Below are 13,713 nucleotides of genomic sequence, written 5' to 3'. Positions count from 1 at the left end.
TACCTTGGGTGGTTTCTGGGGTCCCCGGCTCTTCTACATCTTCTGGGTTCAGTCACGACTTAAGACGTGGTTTGCATTCCACTCTTTTAGTATATAGTTTGGTCTCCCACTGGAGACCATTGCGTATTTGTGCTACTTTTGTGTTCTATTATCAAAGTATTGTGTGTATTGTGGTTATATCTCCAGGTAGGAGATATTGCAATGTGTTTGTGACTGTTTATAATAAATACATATTTTTATAACTACACTGTGTGGTTCTTTGTCTCTTAACCTACACCATAACATTAAGTACTGGTAAAACAAGCTGATGTACATTCCTTGTGGACGAAGCCCGAAGGCTGCTCTCCACAGCTACCACTTAAAGAGTTTTCTAAAGTTGTCTAAGGCCACTAAAATCACCATAAGGTTTGTCTGGATTAGTGCAGGGTGCTACACTTACATAAGTGAGCACCTTATACTAAGCCAGCCTCCTACAGTTTATCTATAACTTTTTACCCAACTGGAGGATTGATAAAGCTTCACAGATCTCTATTCTAAATACTTGGTGTGTGTCAGTGGTAGGCTGTTCGTTGACTTCAAAAGTCTTTTGGTCTCAAGCCTGAGACTGACTTTGCTGAATGCATTACTTTGCCAATGGAGATCTTGATCCTGCTGCCAGGCAGCATGATGGGGTTCACACCTTTGAAGGTGACACAACAGATATTGCATGTAACATGGGAGACTGGTGCAGCCAATGAACCTCCTAGAGGGTTGAGGTAATTTTGTTGTACTTCCCAGTCAATTAAGGTTGTGTGTGGTTGCATGAAGGAACCATTTGAGTAATGTCAGATGGGTGTACAGGTGCTAGTGAGTAGGGTGTTGCCTTCACCCTAGTGGGATAGGACTAATAGTTGAATGAAGTCAAGTTCAGCGAGTTACACCTCTGCCAAGAATAGAGGTGGTGCAAGCTATCTAAGTCTTTTGGGTATTTACTTTTGGAAGCGGAGGTCACTATAGTTGTGTTATCCTACAGAATTGGTATTTGAATTGGACATGTGTAAGACATTAGGTTACAAACAAACCCCAAATTAACCTGTGCTCAACCCTCTGGTAGCTTGGCACAGAGCAGTCAAACTTAGTGGCAATGTGTTTATGCAGCACTACAAACAGTAATAAAGTAAAAACACAACACAAGCAAAATTCCACACCAAATTAGAAAATTTGAAAAATAGAGTGTCATTTAGGAGATTAAACAAGACCAAAATTACAAAAATACAATCAGTAGAACCAGAGAAATTAAATTTGAAAATTTCAGTGAATACAGTGTCAAAAAGCACATGGATAACTGGTCGCTCTAGACTGGGGAAAAGTCAGTAGTTCAGGCCGGCCACAATGGAGTGTTGGCTGGCTACAGGGATCCAGTCCAAACCGCTGAACTAGAGTATTCTGGTTGTGGAGTATCACACCGATACATCGCTTACCTGAGAAAATGTGTCATGCAGTGTTGGTTCCAAGGAGCTTTATGGACCTAGGAAGACATCACTCGTCTCCTCGTTTCACAACAACAGATCTTGCTGTTCGACGGATGTACCCGCTCGTCTCCTGTTTGTTTCCTGGCTTGAACCAGCCTTTATATGGTATTATACCTTACCTCATGTTCGCCGGGTTGTAATTATCACCGGCCATACAAACTTGTACTATTTGACCGTATACAGCCCTGAAGAGTCACTGGTTTATGGCCCGTTTGACGAAACACGTGTTATCTGGTTATTTCTTTGATGTCATCCTTCCCAAAAGGAAGGTCTAATTCACTTCACTTTGAAATAAACTACTGAATTGTGTCCACCTTGTTTCATTCGGTACAAATTCTTTTGCTTTTGATACCTGACATTTGTATGTACCTACCATAAACGTGTGCTCAGTAAGCATGGGCGAATTTTGCGAATCTGGCGTTCGCGAATTTTGCGAATTTGCGATTTCGCAATCCGCAAAATCCGCGAATTCTCGCGAATTTGCGGATTTTTTTTTGTGTTCGCAAGGATTTCTGCCAGTTCGCGAGGATTTTGTACCAGTTCGCAATTGCGAACTTACATGTCGGCTCGCAACGGTCGCGATTATGTTGTTTCTACGTCTGGTTCATCATCACAGGTTCCCAGCACCCTTTGTTTCACCCCTGCCACCCTCTGTTTCACCCATGCCACCCTCTGGTACATCAATGCCACCCTCTGGTTCATCATCACTGTAGATTATGGGGGGAAAAAGCAAGCACACCTGCCCTGCTTCAACTGACATGAATTAATTTGGGGTTGATTTATTAATGTGTCACTGTTTTAAAATTCCAGTCTGGCACCTGCTTCCTTATCTGTAATTTGCTTTCTATTGCAGTGCAATTTTTTTTCCAGGACCTTTGTGGCCTACTTGTAGCTATTCTATGAGCCTGCTGTGAGGGTCAGAGCAGGGTCATACAATTGTTGCAACTAGCAACTGAACTCTGGAGGGGCCCTAGTCAGGAAGCACTAGAGGGAATGGTTACTAATGATGAGTTTGAACTTTTGAACCTGATGAATGCTTTCACTTTTGCAAAACTCGTTTTTCTGCAGAACAGCATTACAGCAACTGTAATGCCCCAAACAAGCTTACTTGAGAAAGTTGATTTCTAATCCAAAAGTGATCCAAAGAAAGTCAAAAGGCCTCAAATCCAAAAAAGTGCAGGCAAATGTCAACCTGAGGAGTTATTCTGATAAAAATCATCATTTTCAGAAGGTCTATGCTTCTTGCTGGTAGATTTCTTGTGCAGAATTGCAATTTTTGTAATTTCGCGAGTGCGAGATTGTTGCTGCCCGCCGCACCTACATGTTCGCAATTGCGAACTTACACCGCACGCCGCAAAATTGTATCACCAAGAAAAAAAAATCCGCTGCGTGCGAATTTGCGGATTTCTCGGTAAATTTGCGAGCGTTCGCGGATTGCGAATTTACCGAAAATCCACAAAATCCACGAGCGGAACGGATTTTCCACCCATGCTTAGTGCACAGGACTTTTGTTGTATTCACTGAGTGGGCCCTGGCCACTCCCTTCAGGGGTTATTGGGGTATCCTCTGCCCTTTTAGCACGCTATCATTGTTGTTGTTTTTTACTTGAACCCACCCCTACCAGGCAGTGCACCATTCTTCCTGTATACAAAAAAACCCTACACAGAACCCTTCAAGCCAATCGGTGTCATCTTTGGGCAACCTGAAATTGAGCTGCCACAGTATGACTAAACCCCTATATTTTACATAATAGGTTTCTCCCTGATCGTTGTAGCATTAGTAGATCAAACCCTCCCTACAACCCCTACAGACACTCAATACTTCAGGGCCTTGCATTCACATGAATGGGAAACAGGGTAGCAGCAGTAGCACACACATGGAAAGGAAAAGGGCAATAATCTTAATTAGTTCAATCCAAAAAAAAGCTGCCATTGGAAACGCACCATCTTGGGGCTACATTTACGTAGGCTCCCTCAGCATAGGTAGCCCTTCCGTTCATGCACAGTCAGATACTCTAACCACTTTCATATTATAAAAGCGAGCACAAACGCTGGAGAGACAAGGTTGGGGAAACTGATGGAAGACCTGGATAGGGCCACAAACACAGGAAGAAACAGCAGTATGAAGACAATGTGGAATGACAGATGGGGAGAGATTAATATGGAAAGAAAAACATGCAGAGAATGCGACATTTGGAGAGATTGCAGAAACAAAGGTACGGGGAGATACATAAATGGAGACACATGGAAATACTGGGGCAGGGAGGGACAGACATGGGAAGTGGCAAAGATACAGTGGAGACAGAGAATATCAGTGGTAGGAAAGCCCAGCCATATGACCTCATGGACAAATATATACACAGACATGGGTGACAAAAGCAGAACACCGGGGCGATGTGAACATTTGGTGACATGGAGAGCATGGCACATGTACATGCAGCAACAAGAGCAGTTACAGATTTTGAGGACTTGGGGAGGCAACATAAGCAGAAACAAATATAAGCAGAAGCAAATATCATAAGGTACAGACATGGGAAAACACAAATGAAGCAGAGAAGACACTGACGTGATGTAACTGGAAAAGGACACTGGCCAATGTGGAAAAGGCAGACATATAAATATACTGACAAGTAATGGGAAGCTACCGTGTAGATACAGGTGTAGACAGCCACAAGAAGACGTGGTACTTGGGTACATAAATTGATAGAGATGAGGGGCCAAATAGTTGGTGTAATATGGACAAAGGGAGGCAGATACATGAAAATCTGGCATCTTGTATCATGGTCAAAGAGAGACATATTCCATGATGGATGCACAGAACCACAAGTGATGTGAAGATACAAACATGGAGGCATCTCAGATATGGGATACATGGGTGCAGGGAGACATTGTAAAACATTGGGGAAACAATGTAGGCGAAAACAACACTGATGCCTGTTACTCACACAGGTGGACATTGGAGAAACCCAACAAGGACAAGGGAAGGGAGATGCAAGCAGGGAACGTACTTAGGAGACACTGGCCTGTGAAGACACTGGCATGGAAATACACAGGAATACAATGAAATAACAAGAGGCAAAGGGGAAAGTCTAATGTAAGAAGACACTTTAGGTCTGGGAGACACAGGGAAACAATAGGGGAAACAGGAGTAACTGGAAAACACCAAGGGTTACAAAAAAGCACTAGGGAGGCACAGATTTTGAAAAGATCCTTTTACTGTGAACTCCCTCCATCTTTCTACCAGCCATCACAACTGGAATAACACTCCAAAGGCAACTTAGTTGATATCACTTCAAGCAGCCTCACCAACCTCTTACTCTGTCTCACACAATCACCAGCACGTCTCTTTTTCCTACCAACACTTTCATGGTATGGGAAGATCTTGGACTTGACAGCAGCATTAAATACAGTATCTCACGACCACCTGATGAGCATTTTACATGAAAAGGGACTACAGTTGAAAGCCCTTCAGTGGTTCAACTCCTTCCTACGTATCAGAACACAAAAATTCAAATGCCCCCTTCTCCTCCAGTTCAAAAGCTATCAACTAGGGTGTCCCACAGAGAGCCTACCTGAGCCCCACCCTGTTCAATGCCTATGTTTCCTCTTTGGCAAATATCGGCTGGAAATGGAGCTTCAATATCTGCTTCTATGCGGATGATACACAGCTACTAATTGCCTTTGAAGAAAAGCATGAGGATACCAGAAACAACCTAATCAACTGTCTCTCAGAAACGGCAACTTGGATGACAGAACACTGCCTGAAACTAAACGCTGAGAAGTCTGAAATCCTGCTTTTTGGAGGGGCTCACCTAGTCTAGGACGATACCTGGTGGTCACGGTCGCTAGGAGCTGCACTGGAACCCAAACGAGTTGCAAAAAACCTGGGCATACTCATCGACAATCATTAACCATGCAAGACCAAGTACGAGCGCTGTGCGGAAAAAGGGAAAAAGCTTTGCCATGCTAAAGCTACTAAGAAGACTCTTATCATGGATCCCCTTAAATTGTAGAAAGACTTTTACCCAGGCATTACTTTCTAGTAAACTAAGATTATGGGCACGCAATCTATGTGGGCAAGCCTGAGTATCTTTTTTCCCAACTGCAGGCGATCCAGAATGCTGCCACCATGCGGGTCTGCAATAAAAGCAAATACAGCTCGGTATCTGGATGTCTGAGGGAACCCCATTGGCTGCCTGTGCACCAAAGGGCCAAGTTCAAGCTCCTGTGTTATGCACACAAAGCGCTACACAAGCGTGGCCCCCGAATCCTGCAGGACAAAGTTCAATTCTACACCCCTACACGAAAACTGAGGTCTTGCTATAACGCTCTGGCCAAAATCAAAAGCATCAAGAAAGTTAGAGAAGCAGGCTGCTCTTTCTCTAATCTGGCAGCCGTTAATTGAAATGCACTTCCCTTAGACCTCTGCCTTACAGATGATTATATGTCTTTTAGGAAGAAGCTGAAAACATGGCTGTTTTCTAGGATATAATCCCTGACACTTGCAGCCCTATTTAGTCTAGGTCCCCTGTTCTCAGATGTCTGAACATTCTCCACTCTTATCTCAGGGTAACGCTTTCCTAACGCCGTGATATCCCTTGTCGCGCTTAATAAAAACAAATACAAACTATAACAGAATAAACAAAAAGTCAGACTCCTACATGACCAGAACATTAATACACAGACATAACTTAAAAGAACAAAGGCAAATTTGTTTCACCCAGGCAAAGGCAATTAATCACAAAACAACATAACTGTGGTACCATACAACACATGCACCCATTCAGCACAAACAGGCATGCACCTCAATCAAATCTTTGCAAGTTGGTGGAAGATTGCAAGACACAAACCCACACCCAGTGAAAATATTTGATAGGAGAACTCACAAACTTTCAGACAAAAGACCCTGGACAGAGAAGCTGTGCATGGGCACAACAAGAATTATTAGTTTGTGCCAGATCAGAACATCATGAACACAAGAATGAAAACAACAAAAGAGGAAGAAAAATACAACCTGCAATGATTTAAACACGGAGACCACTACCTGCATATGTGAGTTTGGCTGAACCATAAAGATAAGATCACCTCACAATACAACCCGCCTGGGACACACCTCCATGACACAAATCCAAAACCTCTTAAGTGCCAGGAGGCCTTGAAAATGGTGAATATTGTGCTATAAAAAATTAACTGTAATATCTATATTCTCTTTGAAATCCTTTGTTATTTGTGGATGTTAAGTACCTCATTGTTTAAGTGCAACACATTATAAGGTAAGTAGTGGGTAGTCTTTTGGTTGTCCTCAGCAGATGTGCATTTATTAATCCAACCCATGTGCCAACTATGCAGTATCTACAAGATCTACATGAGTGATTGGTTTCAAGGCCATTAGGTTAGATTTAAACAACAGCTATTTCTTACAGACTCCAGCAGGAGGAACCAGACTTCCATCCCAGGCTCTTCGAATGTTCAAACAAGACTGGACGCTTCATTGTTAGCGAAGTCAGCGACTTTACCCAGGATGATCTCAATGAGACGGATGTCATGCTGCTGGACACTTGGGACCAGGTGAGAGAAGAGACTGTGCTTTTTTTAACAAGTGTCATAGAAATAGATCTGTCAGGTATTCAAAGGATCTTTTTAATAGGGAAAATAATGAGGGACATGGAATAGGACATAATATCTCACCATAGATCATTGCATTGGATGCCACCAAGAAATATCTGTTTTGAAGGCTGTTTCAAGAGTCCTCATTGAGATGATTAATTACCCTTCTTAGTGTTCCAGAAGTAAATAGTTTTGAGTGTCTCAGGTATTTTTAGAAAGGACTTTATTTTTCATATGGGAACAGCTTAAATTAAATCAGAATTTGACTTTTTATTTCTTCTCTCAAAGGCCCTCCTCACAACTGAGGCATCCTTCTGCCCTGCACACTTTGGACAGCCCTGTATTTCTGACCGTCTTTTCTCTCTCCTCACATTAATAGCCCCTTTCCCATCCTTCTCAGTCACCATCCCCACAACCACTAGCTGCTATATGTCCAGCTCAGGAACTTGCTCTATAACACCAGTTCTTCTCTGCTCATTGACTTTTTATTAAAAAATCATACCACGTGCTGTTCTGACCTTCTGTTCTTGTCACCCACCTTCCTTACAAATCCAGGCGACTTCCTGTGCTGACCTTCCCCTCAAGCTACTTTAGAAATCCAGAAAACTTCCTGTTTTGACATTTGACACAAGCTGCTCTCTGTTCTTTTTTTCCCCTAAAAAACAGTCCTGCTCAATAAACTTCTTCACAAGCATAGACTACTTTTTGCATTGTTCACATACTCTTCTTACAACACTAGTCTCCTTCCTATTGTAAAAAGAAAAACACAACTATTGGGATAGCCTATACATTTTAACACTCCAAAATAGCCAGTATGCTAGCAAAATAAAGCGAGTCAACTGCCACTTCAATGGACCAGAGCTTTCAGCTTAAATCAGTTTAAGCGTATAATGCTAAAAACAATGCATATAGTAATTATTCTGTTTTTAATTAATATAAGTGAATGGAAACGAGAGCATGCGATCGAGAAAGCAACTAACTGATACTAATTAATGAGCAGGTGCCTGGACCTCATACTGAAGGTTCAGATATCGGCTGATTCCACTATTTTCTAAAATTAAAAACATTCTAAAATCCTAAAACTCTTGCTTTGTGTTTCCAATTCTAAGTACAAGGCTATATATATATATATATATATATATATATATATATATATATATATATATATATATATATATATATATATATATATATATATATACAAAACCCTTTCAGGAATAGAGTGACACATAAATTATGCAAAAAGCAGGTGGGTAGTTCTCAAGTTTAGGTGGAAAGCAGCTCCTGTTAGGCACAGTGTTATTGCTTTGAAATGGTAAAATACCAACTCAAGCCAACCTGAAACAAAACCCTTTCAGGCACAGGTTTTGTTTTTGACTTATACTGGGTGCTCCCTTGTGTCTGGACAAAGCTATACCTCTCTAAAGAGCTCTAATTAGAGCGAAACACTGTGTCAGGGGTTGCTTTTACTCATTTCAGGTTGGCTTGAGTTGGTATTTTACCATTCTAAAACTGTAATACTGTGACAGAAGTGATAAATGGCTTTTGTCATTTTACAGCTCGGCAAGGACAGCACTGTGTTAGTCCTATGCTTAAAGACTTTGCTGTAGAAATGGCAAAAGACTTTGTCCTTTTCTATCTCGGCGTGGATGGCACTGTGCTAATCCTATGCTTAAAGACTTTGATAGAAAAACAGACATTTGAGGTGAGCAGTTCTAGAATGTCACTGTCCTCCATAAAACCCCCAGATTTTTCCTCTTCTGACTCACATATCTTTCTCAAAGCATAATCTGTCCTGAGCTCAGGCGTTCATCATTGTTGGGACATCTTTGAATTACCATGCACTATAAAAGTCACTTCCTTCATTCATTCTTAACCACAGACTCTTTAGTTGAAAGAAAATTGCGCAATTTTGTCCTGAAATTTAAGAAAGGAACCTAAAACAAGCCCACTTCAGACTCTACTTCACTTTTATAATGATTACTGCTTTATAATATTTATCATCCAGTTGCCTTACAATGTAGAAATGTTGTTATACATTGAGGGGCATATTTATCAAAACGTCACGCAGCACAGTTAAAGCCCCCCTTGCTGCACTGCATGCCAGGGAAAGGGCAGTAATGCACCGTATTTAACATAATAGGGCGCATTTCTGTCTTTTTCCAACACTGGCACACAGTGTGCTGCCTGCTGCTAACCCTTTCACCATGATACAAGGGGGCCTGCGTTGTAAGCAGGATTGTTTTTGTGCAGGAAGGGAGACCTTCCTTCACAAAACAATCACCAGAGAGATATTCCTCTTTCTATGTGTGCTGCAAAATACAGCACACATAGAATGAGTAAAGAGGAAAAATCTAGGAGAAATAAAGATATTTCTCCTCGCTACGCCTCCCTTGGGGACACCTAGCATTTTGATGCTTCCCTAGGTCTACCAGTAATGGTAAATCTGGGAATGCGCCAAAATCCATGGCCGTTGCGTGGGAACACTCACTCACCACCCATGGAAGTGCAAGACAGAGATTTGCAATGGGTTGCATTATTCTAGATGTATTAAGCCACTCAGGGCCATGCACTGTAACCTTGTGTGGCTTGAGGAATTTAACTTAGTAGTTGTTTCACCCTTGCGCCCCTTTGTGTGGCCAAGTGCAACATAACTACTTGACCAATATGCCCCAATTGAACTTGCACCTATGGGCTCAAGTGTGCTATAAAAATGTGTCAAATACACTTTAAAAATTGCCTACAGCAAGTGGCATCTGACATGCTAGTTCTGCAGAACAATACAGCTAGAAATGTCTAGAATGCACTGTTCAATCAATTATGGTGTTTAATTATATCTCAAAAGGTGGTCTTCCTGTCGCTTCAAATCTCAAATCTATGAAATAGAATATAGGAGGGTTGAGATGATTAATAACTATAGACTATGTTTTAAAGTTGTTAAGGTCATGGTTACAAGCATGTTATTGGCAACAGGATTTATAAAGACATGCTGAATAGGAAAAGAGAGCCATGAGAAAGAGAGTGTGGAGTGTGTGGTCATGGTATGCTCCAGATATTATTCATTGCTATATTTGGCAACAAGGATTTCAGCCTTAAGCTTGTCTAAACAGTTCAATTGTATGCAATATTTTATGAGTGAATAGTGCCATTGCATTAACAAGACTAGAGGGAATGTGTTGCAGGCTTAAGGCTCTGTATTCATAAGCCACTACCCCTTCGCTTTTGTTATTTGAATATGTGAATGAAATACACAATTAGGTAAGAGCAATTCATTAACATATGCTCCTGAAGTCATTTTTCTCAAATATAGTTGTCTGTAAACTTTGCAAACAAACTTTACTTGAGTACTAACCTCCTCCCTTTCTTTCTACCTGCCTTACAGAGGTGGAAAGTCCTCAGAAATATTGTTTAACTGATTTTCTCTTGCATGTGTACATAGAATGTTAAACAAACTGCTACATGGCAGACAGCTTACCCTCTGAATTGATTGAGCCATTACCAATGACTATAGGATAATTAATTTACGATGATTTAATAAATAACACAGGTGTTGAAATTCTTCCTTATTTACTATCAGTGAGTAATGAAGATCTTCCCTTCATTCGTACTTAGGAGATCCACACAGAGAGGTGCAGGAATTGGAATCTCATCCTCTTTCCTACCGCTGCGATTCCATCCTTGCACTATGAAGGTTACCATCCTAAAGTTCCTTCATAGAGTAGTAAAGAGAGGCATGAGTGATGGAATTCCACATGGTTCCCTAGATTTCTTTCAGAAAATTTCCCAGACTCTCGCTACCTTGAGTAATGTAAAGTCAAGTCAAGTCAAAGAATTTATATAGCGCTCTACATACCCAGAGGGTCTCAAGGCGCTTGAGGAGGGGAGGGGAATTACTTGTCAAATATCCACGTTTTAAGTTGCTTTCTGAATGCTAGGTGATTCTGAGTAAGGCGAAGGTGAGTGGGAAGGGAGTTCCAGGTTTTAGCTGCCAGGTAGGAGAAGGATCTACCTCCCATGGTGGTTTTGTTGATGCGAGGTACAGTGGCAAGGGCTTGGTTGGATGATCGTAGCTGGCGGGAGGGGGAGTAGAAGGACAGTCGTGTGTTGAGGCATTCTGGTCCGATTTCGTAGAGTGCTTTGTGTGCGTGGGTTAGGAGCCGGAAGGTGATCCTCTTATTGACGGGAAGCCAGTGGAGGTTTTTCAGGTGACCAGAGATATGTTCTTTACGCGGGATGTCTAATATGAGCCTGGCTGAGGCGTTTTGGATTCGTTGGAGTTTTTTCTGGAGTTTAGCGGTAGTACCGGCGTAGAGGGTGTTTCCGTAGTCCAGTCGGCTCGTAACCAGGGCGTGGGTGACCGTTTTCCTAGTTTCGGTGGGGATCCAACGAAATGTTTTTTTGAGCATGCGAAGAATGTTGAAGCAGGATGAAGAGACGGCGTTGACTTGTTTGTACATCGAGAGTGAGGAATCCAGGATGACGCCCAGGTTCCGTGCATGGTCTGTCGGGATGGGTGCTTTTCCAAGGGCTTCTGGCCACCAAGAATCGTCCCATGCAGAGGGGGAGGTACCTAAGATAAGGACTTCTGTTTTATCAGAGTTCAGTTTCAGACGGCTATGTTTCATCCATTCGGCAACTTCTTTCATTCCTTCGTGTAGGTTAGTTTTGGCGGTGCGAGGGTCATTGGTGAGTGATAGGATCAGTTGAGTGTCATCCGCGTAGGAGATGATGTTGAGGTTGTGTTGGCGTGCGATGGTCGCGAGGGGGCTCATGTATACGTTGAAAAGGGTGGGGCTGAGTGTAGATCCTTGTGGAACGCCGCAGATGACTTCAGTGGCCTCTGACTTGAATGGTGGAAGGCGGACTCTCTGGGTTCTTCCGGTGAGGAACGAGGTGATCCATTCTAGTGCTTTTCCTTGGATTCCAATGTTTCTGAGGCGCTGTAGAAGGGTGTTATGGCAGACTGTGTCGAAGGCTGCGGAGAGGTCGAGGAGGATGAGGGCGACTGTGTCTCCATTGTCCAGTAGGGTTCGAATGTCGTCTGTTGCTGCGATGAGGGCGGTTTCAGTGCTGTGTTTGGCTCGGAAGCCGGACTGTGAGGAGTCGAGGGAGTTGTTGGCTTCGAGGAAGGTGGCGAGCTGGTTGTTGACAGCTTTCTCGATGACTTTGGCCGGGAATGGAAGGAGCGAAATGGGACGGTAGTTTTTGAGTTCGGTGGGGTCCGCTGTGGGTTTTTTCAGAAGGGCGCTGAGTTCTGCGTGTTTCCAGCTTTCCGGGAAGGTGGCGGAGTTGAGGGAGCAGTTGATGACGTCTCTGAGGTGCGGTGCTATGATGGAGTCTGCTTTATTGAAGATGTGGTGAGGGCATGGGTCTGTGGGGGATCCTGAGTGGATGGAGTTCATCAGGCGGATAGTGTCCTCAGTGGAGATTGGGTTCCAGTCATTAAGGATGTTCGAGGGTGGTGAAGGTCCAACAGATGGTTGGGTGGGTTGGTCTCCGGGTTGGTTGTCGAAGCTGTTGTGGATGTCTGCAATTTTGTTGTGGAAGAATGAGGCTAGGGAGTCGCAGAGGGCTTGAGAGGGGGTGATGTCGTTGGAGTTGGCCGAGGGATTGGTGAATTCCTTGACGATGTTGAAAAGTTCCTTGCTGTTGTGGGAGTAATACTTCATAGTGATGTGGGACTTAAAGTGTGAGTGCTATACATACCTCAGAAATGTCCACAACCTTTTTGAGTCATTTATTCTTGAACATTTGTTTTTCAGATTTTTTTATGGATCGGTGTAGAAGCTAATGATATTGAAAGGAAAGAAGCTATGGTGACAGCCCAGGAATACTTGAGGACTCACCCTAGTGGCAGGGATATCGACACACCTATACTGATTCTGAAGCAGGGCTTTGAACCCCCTACCTTTACCGGGTGGTTCCTAGCCTGGGATCCTCAGAAATGGAGTGTAAGTAACTTTGTATGCATATGGGGCATGGAGTGGCACACAAGAATGTACTTGTTTTTACAGACTGATTGGACAGATGCCACATTAAAGTAATTGTAAACTTATTTTCTTAAAGATAAAGACTGTAAACTTAAAACGGTCAAGTTTCCACTCGCTACATTTGTTACTACATATAGTTAATTTGTTTCAATATTTTTATAATGTGTGGCCTTTATATAAAGCATCGATCATAAACAACTGAGCAACCAATACATCCATAAATTCATTAGCTGAGGAAGAACAATGGGCTTGGGTAGACGTGACATATATACGTCCAGTATGTATGAGGTTGTCTGGGGGACGGAGCTTGCCGGCAACCGTGATGGCCGCTTGAGCCCATAGCTCTGCCGTGCCTGGCCAAATATCCTTCTTTATCCTGCACCTGAGCATGCATACTGATTGCCCCACCCCTTCCCCGGAGTCCGCTCACCATCGGAGAGCCCACGGTGCCTTTTTTTGCTGCGTTGCGGTGCCGCTGGTGATGACACAGGAACGGTGACTAGGGACGAGGCGCCTGGAGTCCTCGGTCCACAGTAGCTGCCCACCCCGGGTGACGTAACACGACGTGCGGCCTCAGGCAGAGGTATCCGGATGGCCCGGACCGGT

General features: G+C 43.1%; 1 protein-coding gene across 2 annotated transcripts in view; it reads left to right on the top strand.

Annotated features, from left to right (window-relative positions):
• Positions 1-13,713, top strand: part of AVIL (advillin) — a 411,867-nt gene that overhangs the window by 320,346 nt on the left and 77,808 nt on the right. For both annotated transcript variants that reach the window (XM_086965687.1, XM_086965696.1), the window contains exons 16-17: positions 6,934-7,078; positions 12,880-13,068. In XM_086965687.1, the coding sequence (XP_086821813.1) occupies positions 6,934-7,078; positions 12,880-13,068 (334 nt within the window). The remainder of the gene's footprint in view (positions 1-6,933; positions 7,079-12,879; positions 13,069-13,713) is intronic.

Source organism: Lissotriton vulgaris, chromosome 1_1 (assembly GCF_964263255.1).
Source record: "Lissotriton vulgaris chromosome 1_1, aLisVul1.2, whole genome shotgun sequence".
NCBI classification, from domain to species: domain Eukaryota; kingdom Metazoa; phylum Chordata; class Amphibia; order Caudata; family Salamandridae; genus Lissotriton; species Lissotriton vulgaris.
This window is presented reverse-complemented; position numbering and strand designations above follow the sequence as displayed.